Here is a 15,716-nt window from a genome sequence, read left to right on the forward strand (position 1 = left end):
GAAAGACGCAGTGTATAAAACTGGACTGAAGATGCAGTTGAAGGAGCTCAGTTCTGAACTCAAAAGCTTGTAAATATGTAAAATAAACCAAGTCTTCTTCCTCCACTAACGAATCCTTTAGTCAGCGGCACTTCTGTCCTGGACGGAGCGGGCGTCATCTTGTCCGAGGTTGTGTCGAGAAGCGACCCCGATCCCCACCTTCAACAGCGTGCACCATGCGATGGCCACTTCGCTCGCGCGTATGCCTGCCGTGCTCCTTACGATGCCAGCACAGTCTCTCAGAGTGCCAAGAAAGCAAACTGTTTATCAAGTGCGCTTACACCCGAGAAGCAAATAGCGCAGCAAAGGCAACAGTATGAAGTACACCTTGCATGTATACTACTGCACACAGTATAACATGATGCTCTGGAGCGTGCCGCAGAGCGCTGGGGGGCTAGCTCGCAGCTAAGCATGTGATGTGCGCGAAATGAACAAGGCAGGGATTGACCACTCCAGAGATGCGTGTCGGCCCTGAGCTCCCCCTTCTCCTCTTCCGTCCCCTTCTGAAAGGATAATGCTTTGGCGAGGCACACTTGAGTCTGCTAGGCGTGGTTGACTTGGCTTGTTTGACTGTTTTATCAGTCGCTGTCAAACGCTGGCTTCAGCTCCTATAAAAAAAAAGAAAGAAATTAAAGCAAAGCTATGGCATGGGTGGTGTGCTATAGGAAACTATACATACTTCGCGAGCAAAGTATGAGAACTAAGAGAGGCGCACACTGCTAGCAGTGCTTGCCGCTAGTGCTGTATTAAACATATGAGAATTGCTGAAGAGATATTACTGTAGGCACTAAGCAAATTAACTGAAATACGAAATATGCTCACCCTATACTGCGCTTTGTACACAACTGTGCTGAAATTTGAACTCGGGTATTTGCTGCCGAGACGTCTGGTACCTTATGGTACAAAGCGTCCACTCCTTTTTGTTTGCTTTATTTTTTCGTTGTGAGGAAATGAAAACAGTGTTCACAGAGACTGCAACGCACTCGCAGGCTGCCATGAAAAGTGAAATCCTTCTGAGCACGCCAAGAGTGCTCATCTGCGCTCGGTTATCGCTTAAATGGACGGTGTACTTTGCAAGCGAGGAGGAGGATAGGTGAGGCCTCAGGGGCGACTGCTTCCTTATGGCATCGCTCGGAGGCAGTGGAGGTGGTGGCGCGTTGCCAATGATACTGCGCGCGATAGCATAGGATTGAATAACGTGGATTAACATCTATGCCAATCTTGGTACTAAAACCTAGTGAACTAATTTTTTAACAACTTTACTGTGGTTGCTGAGTGACTATGGCATTTGGCTGCTGATCCCAAGGTGACAGGATTTGATTCCAGCTGCATCATCTACATTCCGATGTAAGAGAATTCAAAAGGGCTCAATTTAATGCAACCTTGGTGCACACGGAAGAAGCCCTGGTGCTGATGTTTAATCCACAGCTTTCCACTGTAGAAATTATCAGAGCGAAATGAGCTTTGGAATGTTTAATTGTACATGCCACATCGTTTATCACAGCCCAACCAGAAAAACATACAGGAATTGCAATTAAAGAATAGCATTTACCCCTTATTCCTGAACACGACATCATGGATGTCTTGCAAAACCACAGAAAACATATGTGCTGTAGCACGATCATTTCACATAATTTACAGCATCAGAAAATGTCAAATGACGAATTTATGTGGATTTTAAAGAATTTTTTAGGTGAACTACTTATTAACGAACGAATCGTGCCACTGCAGCATTGTGAAAGAAAATAACTTTAAAAATTGGTTACTGCAGCTCACAGAAAAAAAGGATGGGGCTCTTCTAGTAACCGTTCAATTAAAATTTTGCATATGTCTGAGAAGCCAGAACGCTACCTAATTTCAAATTTGGACGTACCATCCAATCGTATAGTGTACTGACGGGACTCTTACGATGTTGCGACATTTTAGCTTCAGAGGCACTTCGGAACACTTTTCTCCTTGAGCAATGCTAACAATTGGCGTTGCCCCTGGTGAGAGGCACCGTCTTTAGCGGTCGGGGTGTTCTTGCATGTGCACTCAGTGGCCAAGAAAGCCAAGAGAGTGCTTCACATTGGTGCCAGTGACATCGCATACGACATTTTCGAGTACCATATCACTGGCTTCCTATGAATGCACCTGCAGCTCGGATGAATCAAGGTCCTCTTGCCTCCTGCGGCTTGTAGTTTGTGTGCTGCTCTGCGACAGAAATGCAGATTAAGTTGGTGAGGAACGCATTTGCTGTAACCTAACAGTTCCTTTGGGAAAGTTTGAAAAGCCTGCTTGTCCAAATATGCTTTTAAGTCGCTGCAAACTCGTACACATGTCGACATTCGTTGCAGCTATATTTTTGACGAATGATTCCGAACATTTTCCAATATGCATAGGCGCCGACTGCGAGGGGGGGGGGGGGGGGGGCTGGAGGGCTCGAGCATCCCCAAAAGACAGCAATTTGGTCGATGTCGCAGTTTCTAGCCGCACGCTTCAAGACAGGAACGGCAAAGTTCACCGGAGCGAAAAAAGCGCACAGCAAAGTAAACTCGTCCCGTCAGCCAATTTACATCAGTGCCAACCTATCGTCCGTCACTTGTTGATCACCAACACAAATTTCATGTGAGTCATTGCCACACACTTCTTTTTATTTGGTCATGTCACCTACGTTAAATCACAAGAACTACTTTCCCGTAGACACTGTGTAAATAATTTTTTTTCGCCAGTCAGTATCTGCATTTTTGTTTCGTGATTTGATTAAGTTTTCTTCACAGGCAGCCCGTTTTATTTTTATTTGTTTTGCCGTGATACGTTTTGCTCACGTTTGCTCATGTACGGCTGCAAGCCCTAACACAGCAGGAGGAGCCGCGAACGCAGTGCGTACACGGCTTTGCGCGCATACTGAACCTTGTGCTGCAGGACATGTATCAGAAAATAGAAATGTGTCGCGATTTCCTGGGCATGATCCCAGAAATAATTTACTTTGTTGCGTGCTCCATAAAATGTTTAAATTTGTTCGAGGCATTTCAAAAAGTCTCTCATGGCCACTTTACTGATGTCGGTTCGGAATTACAGCCACCTCATATCGTTTTTTATGGGCTAGAATCACAAGAACGGAACGCTGATGGAGCAAAAGCCAGCTGATTTTTGAAAGCGCTGTCAAAATTCGATGCATACTCATGCTCAAGCTATATTTTCGCGATTAGAAACAGTAAGCACGGCATTGTACAAGGCAGCATTGAGATTTGATGAAGCGGAAAAAATGGCCAAGGCTGTCAGGAAGAGCCTCAATGAACTTGGGAAGCAAGTATTTTGCCGATTTTGGATAGAGACTCAAGCACAGTCGCGCGAAATGGAACTGCATGTTAAAGAAAAAGAAGCCCCAGCGCTGAGGCAAAGAAAGTCTCCACGACGATATGACGATGGATCTCCACCTCACGTATTTCCTTCGTTCTAGCACATGTAGCGTCAGCTGTTGTACGAGGTTGTGAGCACGGTGCATTCCTCGCTAAAGGACAGGTATCCACCAGGCATGTGGCAGCACATGTCAGAGACTGAGCAGTTTTTGACTGGAAATGGTGATAGCACGTAACTGTTGAAATACTACGGTCAAGAGATTGCGCCTGAAAAGCTCAACCTTCACCGCTCTATGCTCACAGATATTGCTAGTCAGCGCTATGCACCCCTGAAGACTTTTCAGGACGTTGTCGAGAAGCTTTGTGGCTATAACTCTGAGCAGCTGCGAGTTCTTTTGCCCGATGTGGCTAAACTTGGCAAAATTGTTTTGACTATTTCAATCACGTAATGCACATCTAAGAGATCGTTCTCGTGCCTCCGTCGCGTCAAAACGTACTTCAGGCCAACAATGGGAGAAGCTCGATTAAATCACATAGCACTTCTCTATGGGGACAAAGAGCTCGCCACCAAAATAACTCAGTGACATCGCGGACGACTTTATTCAGAGGTCTAGTGTGCAAAGAAACACATTCGGGATTGTGCGGTAGCCTTTGTATAATGTGAAGAAGAGTGAAGTTCATCGTAGTAAAATACGCCAGCGTTCTTCAAGCTGCCACTGCCTATGAGCTCAATTAAATTAGTCTCTCCCATAAAATCAGCCTTCAGTTCCCTGTGTTGCCGCTTCGCCATTACAACTTCTGCTCTATTACTCTGTTTGTGTCTTCGTTTTTATTTTTGAAATATGCAGGAAGGGTTCATCTTCCTTCTTTAAACTTTAAATTGTTAGTTTTTTTTTAGAATGTTTTTATGGTCCTTTACTTCTCAGAGACGAAAAGTTTAAACTATGTTTATATTGAAATTGTAGTGTTGGCGTCAAATGTTGTGTCCTCGCAAAGTGCTTTTTGGGTATCCGGAATCAACCACTGTTTTTAGAAGACTGGATTTGTCATTCGTCGGCGATACCATTCTTAAGAAGGTGGGGCCTATAGCATATAGTCCCTCCGCCAGCCTACGTCTTGTGCTATCATCATGTGAAGATATCGTGTCACACGCAATACATATGCTTGAATTTCACGTTTGCGTGTATGCTTGCATATAATATCTTGCATTTCACGTTCGACTTATCACATGCACCACAGACAAAACACCGCAAAACCGTTAGCGACTATATCGAAGCTCATTTTGTAGCCCTTAATAACTAGGCTCCTCTTTAGATATTTTCTTAGCAGGTTATCTCGAGCGCTCAGTAGAGACCAACTGGGGCATGTATCGAAATAAAGTGGCTCAAATGAGTCATCGTCTCCTCCCTCTTCGGCGAATGTACCCAAAAGCCATGCTACTGGGTTCAAAAAGAAAGGAATTTTTCGAAATGCTAAGTATTCATTAAAACCTGTCGATTTGACAGCACAAAAGACAGCTGCTTCCGCATAGTAACTAGCACTGAAGTCTATTAAATTTACCTTCTCCTAATCACATCATCATCATCATCATCATTTACTGAACATTAAGGACCCTTTACAGGGTATTACATAAGGACGGGGGGGGGGGGGGGGGGGCGACGTACATAGAGAAATACATGAACAAAGCGAAAGAGTGTAAAAGCGAAAGAGTGTAAAACAACAAAAAATAAATCTAGTAAAGCAGATATAAACATTCAATGAGAACAATCAGGAGAACGAATACGATCAGTAACATCAAATGAGAACCCGGTTAAAACATTACAAAAGTGCAACCGAGTAGAGCTAGGAATTGCAAATAACTGAACCCTCCTGAACATTCTGAATACCAATCCAAAACGTTTATGGAACATAATAAAACCTGAAAACATGAGTAAAGTGTCTTTACTGCACACACCGTCGAACCTGCTACCGACCATATCTGCGCTACTGTACTAAATAATACATTGATATTACTAAGTCCCAGCCCCCCCCCCCCCCCCCCCCCCCCCCCCGCACCGATTGAAAACTCGGCGCCTAGGTCAATTGTTCTTGCTACATTCGGCCAATGAAAGTGCTTGTAAAATTAAATTCCTTTAGATCTGTCCGCAGCAGAAACAAGGCATTAAGTGTAACCTGCCAACCCTTGATGGTTGCTTTCCTTGTGCCACAGGGCGATCCAAACCATGCATGACTCAAGGAAGGAACATTGTTCTAGCCCCTTACTGATAGCACATTGCAACTTCTCGTACTGCGCTTGTTGGTGAACATTTCATGCTGTCAAAACTAATCCATTCTTTCCTGAAATCTGATGAAATTTTGGCATCAACAGGAAGTTCCACAATGACAACGAGACTTAGTAGTTCCACCGACACAGATCCACTGAGCATATGGGTGGCATACTTCTCTCTCATCTCAATGAACAGCATCCTGAAGATGCTGTTCACTATAACAACCTGTAGAAACATGAGGCAACGCGTTTTATATTGTAGTGCCCAATGTTTTGTTTTTAATTTTATTGCAAGCATGGCACTTGGAATGATACCAGCTGCTATTTAGATATCTTCGCCCTAAGTAACTTTCCTAAGGAAGCGATATGCTTCTGGGGAATAAAAAAAGCAGATTGAGAGAAAACTGTTTCATTTGTTTACGCCAGTTCTCCATAGATTTTGAAAAATTACGGAGCCTGATTTGTTCTTTGACTAATTCGAAAAGGTGTCTTGGTAACTGCGCCGCAATCTGGTTAAGCGCCTCCTGCTGGGTTATGCGCTCTACCGGGAGCTCTCCTTTAATTCGTACCAGGGTTAACCTGTACTTTTTGCTACAGGCTGTTAATTTTTCAACACTTCATTCCTACGAGGAGTCTACGCAAGACAAGTTCTTGCAGCCCGCTTTTTCGTCTCTGGTGCACCGGTTTGCAGGCTCTCGGGCGCCTTGCTGATTGAAAAGACACAGGTATGAGGTTCAGATGAAAAAAAAAAATGCTCTTCTTAGCTTTACAACGTTTTTATTTGCAAAAGATTAATTTGCGTTTTAGAGAAAAATAAAGTTAGAACACTACTACCACAGCCTTCTTTCATTCAAAACGGTCTGCAGCTTTTGGATTTGGTACTCTTCATTTTGCAGACAAAAATACCTTCGCGCTCACATTCGAAGGTCACAAAAATATCATAACCCTAATGCACCTCACTTACATGTGCAATTTTACTAACAGCAAGACGTCTATACAACACCAGTTTTTTTTTTCGAAATATGCCGAACCCAGAAACCGAAATGAACCCAAAATTTGATGTAATTGCATGCTCGCGCTAAGATATTTTCCAACAACTTTGAAAACAAAATAAGCGAAGTAACACGTAAGACACCGGCGCGCAAATCCTACGAAAATAGAATAGCCAGCCCCTCATGATATTCGCATCAATATGGGCCCAACCCACTCATAAATGCAATCTTTGTTACCTTATGCCCCAGGGGTCGGACTGTGGCGATAGTGGTTTAAATTATTCCTTCCCCAGGTCTACTTTCTGCTCAACTTCAGTGCCCTCCGGTATATGGTTGTACACAGAGGAACCAGTGGCTCGGACGGCTGGTAATGAGGTTTTGAGTGAAACACGACACTTCAGATAGATTCAGTGTACATGCAACTTGGAAGCGGTGCTCGTTGCGGCCATGCTACGATACGCGCCGTGCCTCTAAAAAATCTGTTAAGTCCTGCCTTCACGGGTCCTGCTCACGCTTTGAACTCCTCAGCTTGCAGCCACAATCAATTAGTGCGGTCTCCACGTTAATTGAACACGCTTATGTGCCATTTGGCTCTGACAGCATAACCAGAGGGGCCCTGGAAATCCAGCTCGAACAACTAGGGCGAAAGAACGAAACTTCCGGCACCAGTTGATAGCACTAGGGGCATTCTATCTAGGTGCGACGTTCGAGCGCTGTAGAATAAACGTAACAGCGAGGGAACACCGGGGCTACCTTGTAAAATGAGCAGGCAGCAAGCGAATTTGCAAGCACACAAATGGACATTGGCATAAACTTGACTATCTTTAGAACAGGGCAAAACTGCAGTCTTTTGTGGCCAGTCTTACCAGCAATATGTCCACAATTATTTCACTAATGGTGTCGAAAGTCATTTTGTGCATAATATAAACTAAAAAAAAAAAGAAAGGCCGAGGCGCACAACCACTAGGGGAAACTTTCGGTATCCTAAGATAGTCGAAAAAGCAAACGTCAACAACGGTTTTTTTAATCACAAAGGGTGCATATAAGGAATAAATACTTATAAACAGTTGGAACCCTCAAGAATACGCTGTGGCCTTCGTATGCAGAACTGCTGCACCATTTCGCACAGAAGTGGTCCTACAAGATGCCGGCGTCGCATGTATTTCAGAAAGATTTCAGCCGTTCAGCTGTTTTCGGCTGTCTGTTCCGCTCACTCGCCGACTCGGCTCTCACTTTTCTGTCGTTCCGCCAGCGGTGCAAAAGAGTGAGAGGAGGAACGTGTCAGGTGCGCAAGACTTCTTTTCAACGTATTTTCCTAACAGTCACTTGTGGCTTGTTCCATCTTTACTTGAGAAAATAATTTTATTATGCGGTGCGCTTTAGTGTGTTAAAATATATTTCTATTAGGCTAAGCGAAAGGAGTGTTCCACTGCCGCCAGCGGTGCGCTGCCACCGTTGCGACTGTGGCAGCACCGGCAGCGCGGACGCGCAGCTCGCAACATACCGCAAGCCTGGTTCGGCCTCATTAGTGCAGCTTGTAAAGCCTCTTTTTTTCTCGCCGTTCTTGCCAGTGCACCACAGACTGATTCTGCTTGGAAAAATTCAGTGGGCACTTTGTTGACCTAAAGTGCGCTGGGGCGAAAGCCTTTACCGCGGTGTTGCTGCTTGTGTCACTGATGTGTGGTTAAGGTGCTTATTAAGTACACAACTGTTTGTGAATCTTGAATGCTGCAGACACTGGAGACCGTTTGGGAGGCATTTGTCTGATTGGGCGCCTTTCTGCTAACACTCTGCAGCGTCCTAGACTACGAGAACTACATCTACGTTGCAGGAAGTAGCGCAGTCGTTAGCACACTCGGCTGCAGAACGAAAGGATGGTGGTTCGAATCTAGTCGGCAACAAATATTTTTTCATGACAAGTTGAACAGCGCGACGGACGGACGGTACGACGTCACTTCCGCTGTGGCGACTCCCGCTTGGCAATGTAACGAACGGACAGAATCTCGACCTGTAGTATGAGCCATTAAAGGCTTTCGCCTTAAAGGATGAAACAGCACCGTTGCACAAAAGGTGTACAGCTTTCACAGCGGACGTCTGCGTGGCAGCACCGCTGTCGAAGCATGCCTGACTGAGGTAATCAATGACACATGATTGACTTCAAAAATATAGTACATCAGTAATGATGACGTCGCCCACACCAGACTGAGAGCGATAAGGAGTATTAAAGCTTGTTGTAGTTGATTTTGCGCAGGTTAGTAGCCGTGAATATTTGGTGCGCATGAACGAACATGTTTCCTTGACCGAATAGCACATCAGCCACAGTTTTCAAAACCTGCGCTTTGCATTTGCATTCCGAGCAATCCCTTGATAAGAAAGTTATTTTAAATAAATAATTTTACGCACAGTGCTCCTTCAAAACAATTCAGTCCTGTCTATTTAAAACGCAGTCTTATGAATTATATGAACTGTCTATCAGGCAGATTATACCAGCATAGCAAATATGGTTTGAGGGTAGACAGCTATATTTCTCAATGTTCGATAGTTAAACAGGGATAGCTGTGATGAAGATTCGAGTGTTTTGTACATCACCTTTCTCCAGTCACCGAAATGTCACAGGGGCACAAATGAAAAACGCAAGGCTCTTGTTTTTGGTTGACGGCCGGATTTGTGAACCGACATTTTAATGAATAGGGAGACCCCGTATGCATTACAAGTTGTACAGCAGCACTCGCTTTTCTATCACAATATCTGCAGCATTTCGGCTGGTCCGTGAGTGGGCCCGCTTCCGGTACGGCGTGTTCGATGAGTTTGGCGAGCCCGGAAGTGAACGCTACCCTGCCCTCTACTGCAGCCACGGGAAGGTGAGCTTACGCCAGCAAAACTGTGCTTAAAATATTTCCACCACGTTTACAATCTGTATTGTTTTTTATATTATCTCTCCAGTACAAATTGGTATTTTAGATGGCTAAATAAGTGTTCACAAAATGTGCATTGCTCTTCGTAACAAGCAGAAGCGAACCTAAATAAATTATTTTGATCACATTGACCGCCTAGTCATTCGACGCCAGTGTATATGCAGTAACATCTTCGCTTAATTATTCATAACGCCCCCTTTATTCAGGTTCTGGCGACAGGCTGTGGCACCGGAGAGTACATTTTGAGGCCTTCAGAGGGCACCGCTTGTCGTATGATGCCTGGGTGCCGCTTTGGCGCCGACTGTTTTGTCGAGTTCACACGTGACAAAGGGGATCGGAGTGCCTCTATCATGTCCGTACTCGACTCGACTCACGTGAGTAGTCTAAATGAAGTTTTTTCATGAATTCTGGGCCCACATGTTGTAAATATGCATTCCAATGACTATTCATTTGCACTGCTGCCTTTGGTCTGCGGCTTCCCGGTGACGTAGGCCGGGATGGACCGTGCCAAGCTTATCTGCGTAGATACGCCCACGATGTCATTTCGGTACAAAAGCGGAGCTATAATAGAGCGGAGTTTTCCAATGGACGGTGACTAGATTTGCTTTAAAAAGAGAACAAAATGGGGGACCCCTAACATTTCGAAGCATTTGGCCATGCGGCTCCAGCGCCAACATGTCAGCGAACACTGCGACGATTTGATATGCCCGAAAAGCGTTTTCGGAGATCATGGGCGACGCATTTTTCCAAATCTTGAAGGCACCACAAACGTGTTAGGATAAACAATACCTAAAGTCCGCCAAATAAAAAAAATACGAGATTATACGACTAAGTGTCGCGTGCTTAGTGGTTGTTGTGCTCGCCGCCATGTGTGTTTGGGAGCGTGGCTCTCATTTACGCGAAAAGTGTAAGGGCGCCCTCCTGCAGAAAACCCACTGTCTTCGTTGTTGCCAAAAGATCCGGATTGGATTGGTCGGAAAGGTGCCAGTTAAAAGAGGCTCCCCTAGAGAGCGCCAGCCGCACTAGCGACGCAAATATTCTTCTGCGATCGGAGTAACTATGAGCAACACGCGAAGCGCACGAGTCGTCGGCTGCCGCCTTCCTCCTCACGCTCATATAAGGATGCAACAGAGGTCAACTCGCGTTACTAGCGTCGCCTCTCAAGCTGCTACGCGAGAGGCCCATTGCTGTATCCCCAGACCCTTCGGTAGCGGGTCAGTCACGCTACCGCTAGGGCACGCAGGCACATCGTACGTATTGGTTAATGCTGTTCTTTATATGTATGTATTGTAGTCGTTAAAATTACTGCGATTGTGAAAGAGGAAACGGTGTCGGTGTCTGCTTGGGCAAGAAGAACCGCTGTTGCATAGTGTACATACCGGTATCTCCCGCCGTTATGTCCCGTCTTTTCTCCGTCCACAGCCCGGGCGATGATATCCTCCTATTCACTTGCACTGTTTTGTATTCCTAGTTATTGAGCTTAAGTGTACCCCGAATTTTTGGCGCTCAAATCTTGAGTTATATAGCTGCTATAAAAATACACGCTTTGGCTTTCATCAACAAGAAATTGCCTCAAGACGAGTCACCCATTCACTGCCGTAATAGATACCAACCAAAGCCGACATGGAACAGATAGATGTAATATTAAGGAAGGCATATAAGACCACCCTGCATCTACCTAGGAACACACCGAACGAGAAACTACTCCAGCTAGGGATTAGTAACACCTTCCAAGAGCTGAGGGAGGCCCAAATCAGGGCACAGTATACGAGACTCCGAGGCACGCCAACAGGCCGGGAACTGCTGAAAAGAATAGGGGTGGAAACACAAGAGCGCCTTGACAGGTACAGGGACGTCCCGGATGGAATTAGAAAAGCCATTCGGGTCGCACCCCTGCCCAGGAACATGGATCCGAACCTGCACGAAGGAAGACGGAAAGCAAGAGCCGAGTATATCGAGCGAGGTTTAGCCAATCTGGAAAACACGGTCTTCACGGACGCGGCGCTGTACCTGATGGATAGGAAGCGCACGGCCGCGGCTGTAGTAGTCGACCACCAGGGAGAACTGATCACCTGTGCAGCGGCATAGGCTGCGGACGCAACAGAAGCCGAGGAGGTTGGCATAGCTCTAGTGGTCGCTTGCAGCTCCCAGGGAAACAAATCTCTAAACATACTTACAGACCCGAAAGAGGCATGTAGGAACTACACTAGGGGAAGGATAGGTGCCGCAGCCATGAACATACTCAGAAAAGCGCGTGTCTCGGACACAAAACACATACACAGCCTGGTTTGGATACCCGGACATGCAGGTATTAAGGGAAATGAAAGAGCGGACGGCCATGCTCGAGCGATGAGTTTCCGAGCGGGATTACCGGACGACTTTTGCACCCGAGCCTGCGACGGGGGCTATGCAGAGCACCTGGCCCTATACAGGGGCTTAAGGTATAAATATCCTCCGCCACACAAGGCACTAACAAAGGAAGAGGCTACCGGGTGGCGCAGACTGCAGACGGGTATTTTTCCAAATTTACACATACTAAACAAGATGTTTCCGACACAATACAGAGCCACATGCCCGTGGTGCGGGGCGGTACCAACGCTGTACCACATCACATGGGAGTGTGAGCGAAACATAAAATTCCACCAACACAAACACACAAGTGCGGAGCAATGGGAGAGCCGGCTCGTCAGCAGCGAGCTCACGGTCCAAAGGACCCTGGTGCAGCACGCTTACGAGGCAGCGCGGCTCAGCGGAGCCCTGGAATGAGGGCCCGACCTTGCGAAGACGGGATCCGGGATCGCCTGATATGAAGACGACGCGGATCCTGCTGCCGCCGAACTACGCAAATGTTCAATAAAAGTTTTTCACTCACTCACTCAATCTTTGAAACTCGCTTTTGTTATCTCGATGCATTTGATCATCTGAATGATTCGGTTTACACTGTTCAAGTGTGTATCTGACTCTGAAATTCGAAAAAGAGAAAATATACCGCACAGCTCAGCATTCCTTCTATAAAGGCTGGTTTTCTTTCTAATAAACCTCCCCTTTGTTCCAGACTGACTAAGAGACTCAGTGAAATTGAAAAAAATAATAGTACTAAATACACCTCAGGATTTGCATTCCACTGAGTGGCAATTTATTATTAAGGGGATCTTTCTAGATTAACTCTGACAGAGCTATATTAAATATTTACTGTAATCCTTTGGATTACAATCATGCGCTTATGGTAGAAAGAGGGGCGCATATCTTATTCCGCGTCTCAGCTAACGCGGCCTACAATGCAGGGTCTGAATTAACGCTGTTTTGAATAGGTGTTAGCTAATAATCACAGACGGACTTATTTAAGCAAACCATTGTACCATTCGCAAGCAAAGGCTTAAACAGGATGTAGTAAAGTAGACGATTGGGCTAGTTGCCATAGACTCATGACGAAAAAAAACCGGGCACATTTTGACAGAACGCAAAGGGAGGCACCACCAGCGCTTACTCACAGCTGAAGTTTAGTGGGAGTAACGAGCCACTATATACAGCAACAACCTAAAATAGCATACATCAACGCCAAGTGGGAACAAGTTACCGCGCATGACAAGGTAAAGGATACTAAATGCTACCAGAGGGCAGTCGACTGTTCAAGAAGCAGAACTCCCTATTTGAAAGGGCCACAGGAGGTGCGCTGACGCATCGGTTCGCATTCTTTTTTTCTAATAAAAAAGCCTACACTGACCGTAGGTGTAGCCTGGTCTAGATAGTTGAAAAGAGCAGCGGTTCTCAAAAAGTAGGGCGTGCATTTACAAAGCCGGCAATGTGCAGGTAAGTTATTCCTCTTTGTCCGATATACACTTCACCGTAGGACAAATAATGAAAGGCGAGAGATGTTTCGCCTTTCATCATTTGTAGGAAGGGTGCCGTGTACCGACTGCCGTTGTCCCGCTGTGAAGTGTATATTGGACAAACGGGGCGCTATGTGAATGTGAGGCGTTTCGAGCACCGAAATTCCCTCGGCAATGAATCGCGAGATAACTCACCTGCACGTTGATGTGTTTGTAAACGCACGCCCTACTTTTCGACAACTGTTATTTTCTGCCATTAAGACCAGCGGACCTCTTGAAATCATTCAAGCCTTACTTTATTAGAAAAAATGCGAACCTATCCGTCAGCCAACCTTCCGTGGCCCTTTCAGATAGGAAATTCTGCTACTTGAACTCCGGCTGCGCTCTGCTTGTGCTTAGTAACCTTTTTCTTGCCACGCGCGTTAACTTGCTTCCACGTGGTTTTGACTTGTGCAGTTTCAGATGGTTACTCAATATATACTTGCTCGTTTTTTCCTAAACTTCAGTTGTGAGTCAGCGCTTGTGGCTGGAGAAGTCTCCCTTCTTGTTCTTTATGTTCTGTCAAACTGCGCCCTCCTTTTTTTTTCGTCATAAGGAGGATCATCTAGTGTTGTGGTTGGACGGTTTGGTTTTTCTCATATTCTTTGCTCAATTGTTTATTGAAGGGCGTTTTTACTGCGCAATTTTATCGCTGAGAAAAAAGGCACTATTCTGCTCAACACGATTCGTGATTTCCGTGGAACTTATTCCCGGTGGAAGAAAAAACAAAATAAATTTTCAAGGCATGAGCATGGGTTTTCTGAGTGCGCAACGAATGCACTAGAGAATAACATCGAGGTTATTGAAAGGTTTGGTTTGGTTTATGAGGGTTTAACGTCCCGAAGCGACTCAGGCTATGAGGGACGCCGCAGTGAAGGGCTCCGGAAATTTCGACCACCTGGGGTTCTTTAACGTGCACTGACATCGCACAGTACACGGGCCTCTAAAATTTCCCCTCCATCGAAATTCGACCGCCGCGGCCGGGATCGAACGTGCGTCTTACGGGCCAGCAGCCGAGCGCCATAACCACTCAGCCACCGCGGCGGCACGTTATTGAAAGGGTTGTTATTAGCGACTCAATATCTTAACCCGGTAGCGCAGTTCTTATATTGGCACAACATTCCTTTTGCAGCGGAGGGTTCTCAATATGTTTATCTGCACTGTGCTCGTACCCAACAAGGCCAGGATTCTTCGATTTCAGTTTTACTTGCGAGAAAACTGTTGCTCACTGTAAGCCAGTGTAATCGAAATGTTGAAGACAGTGGTCCATTCTTCCAATGCGCAGCGAAACCTTTCTTTTGGAGTTTGTCCATTCTTTCGAATTTAGTAGTTAGGACTGCCATATAAAACCAACATAGCACATTTTTATATATTGCAAAATTGTTTGTAGCAAAAAATTCAAGGCCCCCGAAAGGAGATCCGCAAGCGTATTAGTTGTTATAGTGAAATTTTAAGAGGTATGAAACATCTGCGTTCATGAACAACTTTAAGTTGAAAACTGAGCTTACACAAAATTTCTTAATGTGATAAGTTCGACTCCCTTGTCTTTTCTCAGCAGCCGCTTGAAAAGAAACGTAACAAAGCTGTTCTCTCGTTGAACAATTTCCTTTGCGAAAAGCCCTCTGCTACGGAACCTCTTTTTCTGCTTCAATCACTCCCCATCTTCGTGCCTTGCCTGACGGCGCGGTTTAGGTGTCCATTCCCTGCGCAATACCTTTTCCTAAAAAAAAAACACTAAAGAATTAGAAACCCTTGCACCAGCTGTGACGCAGGTAATGGTTTCTAGCCATTAGGTTAAGCTCTGCCTTTGGGAAAACCTAACGCCTGGCGTAAATGCAGCTGGCGACCACTGCTCTACTGTTCAATCTGATACTAATATACGACGCTTCAGAATGTACGCTTATCGTCAGAATGAAGTTCTGTCTTGGATGACAATTTCATTGAAGATGATAGCAAGCGCTTGTTCGTATGTAGGGGTTGTCATAAAATGTTTTAATTTATTTACTTAAATAACAAACAATCGCCATTGAGAGAAGGCGTGATAGAAAGTTCCCTACAAACATTGAGAAACGGCAAATGAGTAACTTCCACTGAAATATTTTAAAATGGGAACTTTGGGGCGCTGCCTTCATCACTTAGCGGTCAGGGATGGGCTTGCCTTCACTGAGTTTTAGTTAATTAGAAACACTGTTGAGTTCCGGCCTCCATACGCGAAGTGCTTAGCTCGACTAGTTTTCACCTTTACATAGATGGGTGTGATTGTACTGTGAGTTTTCTGCTTCTGGCTCTAGCCC

General features: G+C 45.5%; 1 protein-coding gene across 1 annotated transcript in view; it reads left to right on the top strand.

Annotated features, from left to right (window-relative positions):
• Positions 1-15,716, top strand: part of LOC144098022 (calcium-activated chloride channel regulator 2-like) — a 349,289-nt gene that overhangs the window by 24,830 nt on the left and 308,743 nt on the right. Inside the window, exons 4-5 of the mRNA XM_077630593.1 lie at positions 9,393-9,499; positions 9,760-9,927. Coding sequence (XP_077486719.1) covers positions 9,393-9,499; positions 9,760-9,927 — 275 coding nt within the window. The remainder of the gene's footprint in view (positions 1-9,392; positions 9,500-9,759; positions 9,928-15,716) is intronic.

Source organism: Amblyomma americanum, chromosome 7, assembly GCF_052857255.1.
Source record: "Amblyomma americanum isolate KBUSLIRL-KWMA chromosome 7, ASM5285725v1, whole genome shotgun sequence".
Classification (NCBI taxonomy): Eukaryota; Metazoa; Arthropoda; class Arachnida; order Ixodida; family Ixodidae; genus Amblyomma; species Amblyomma americanum.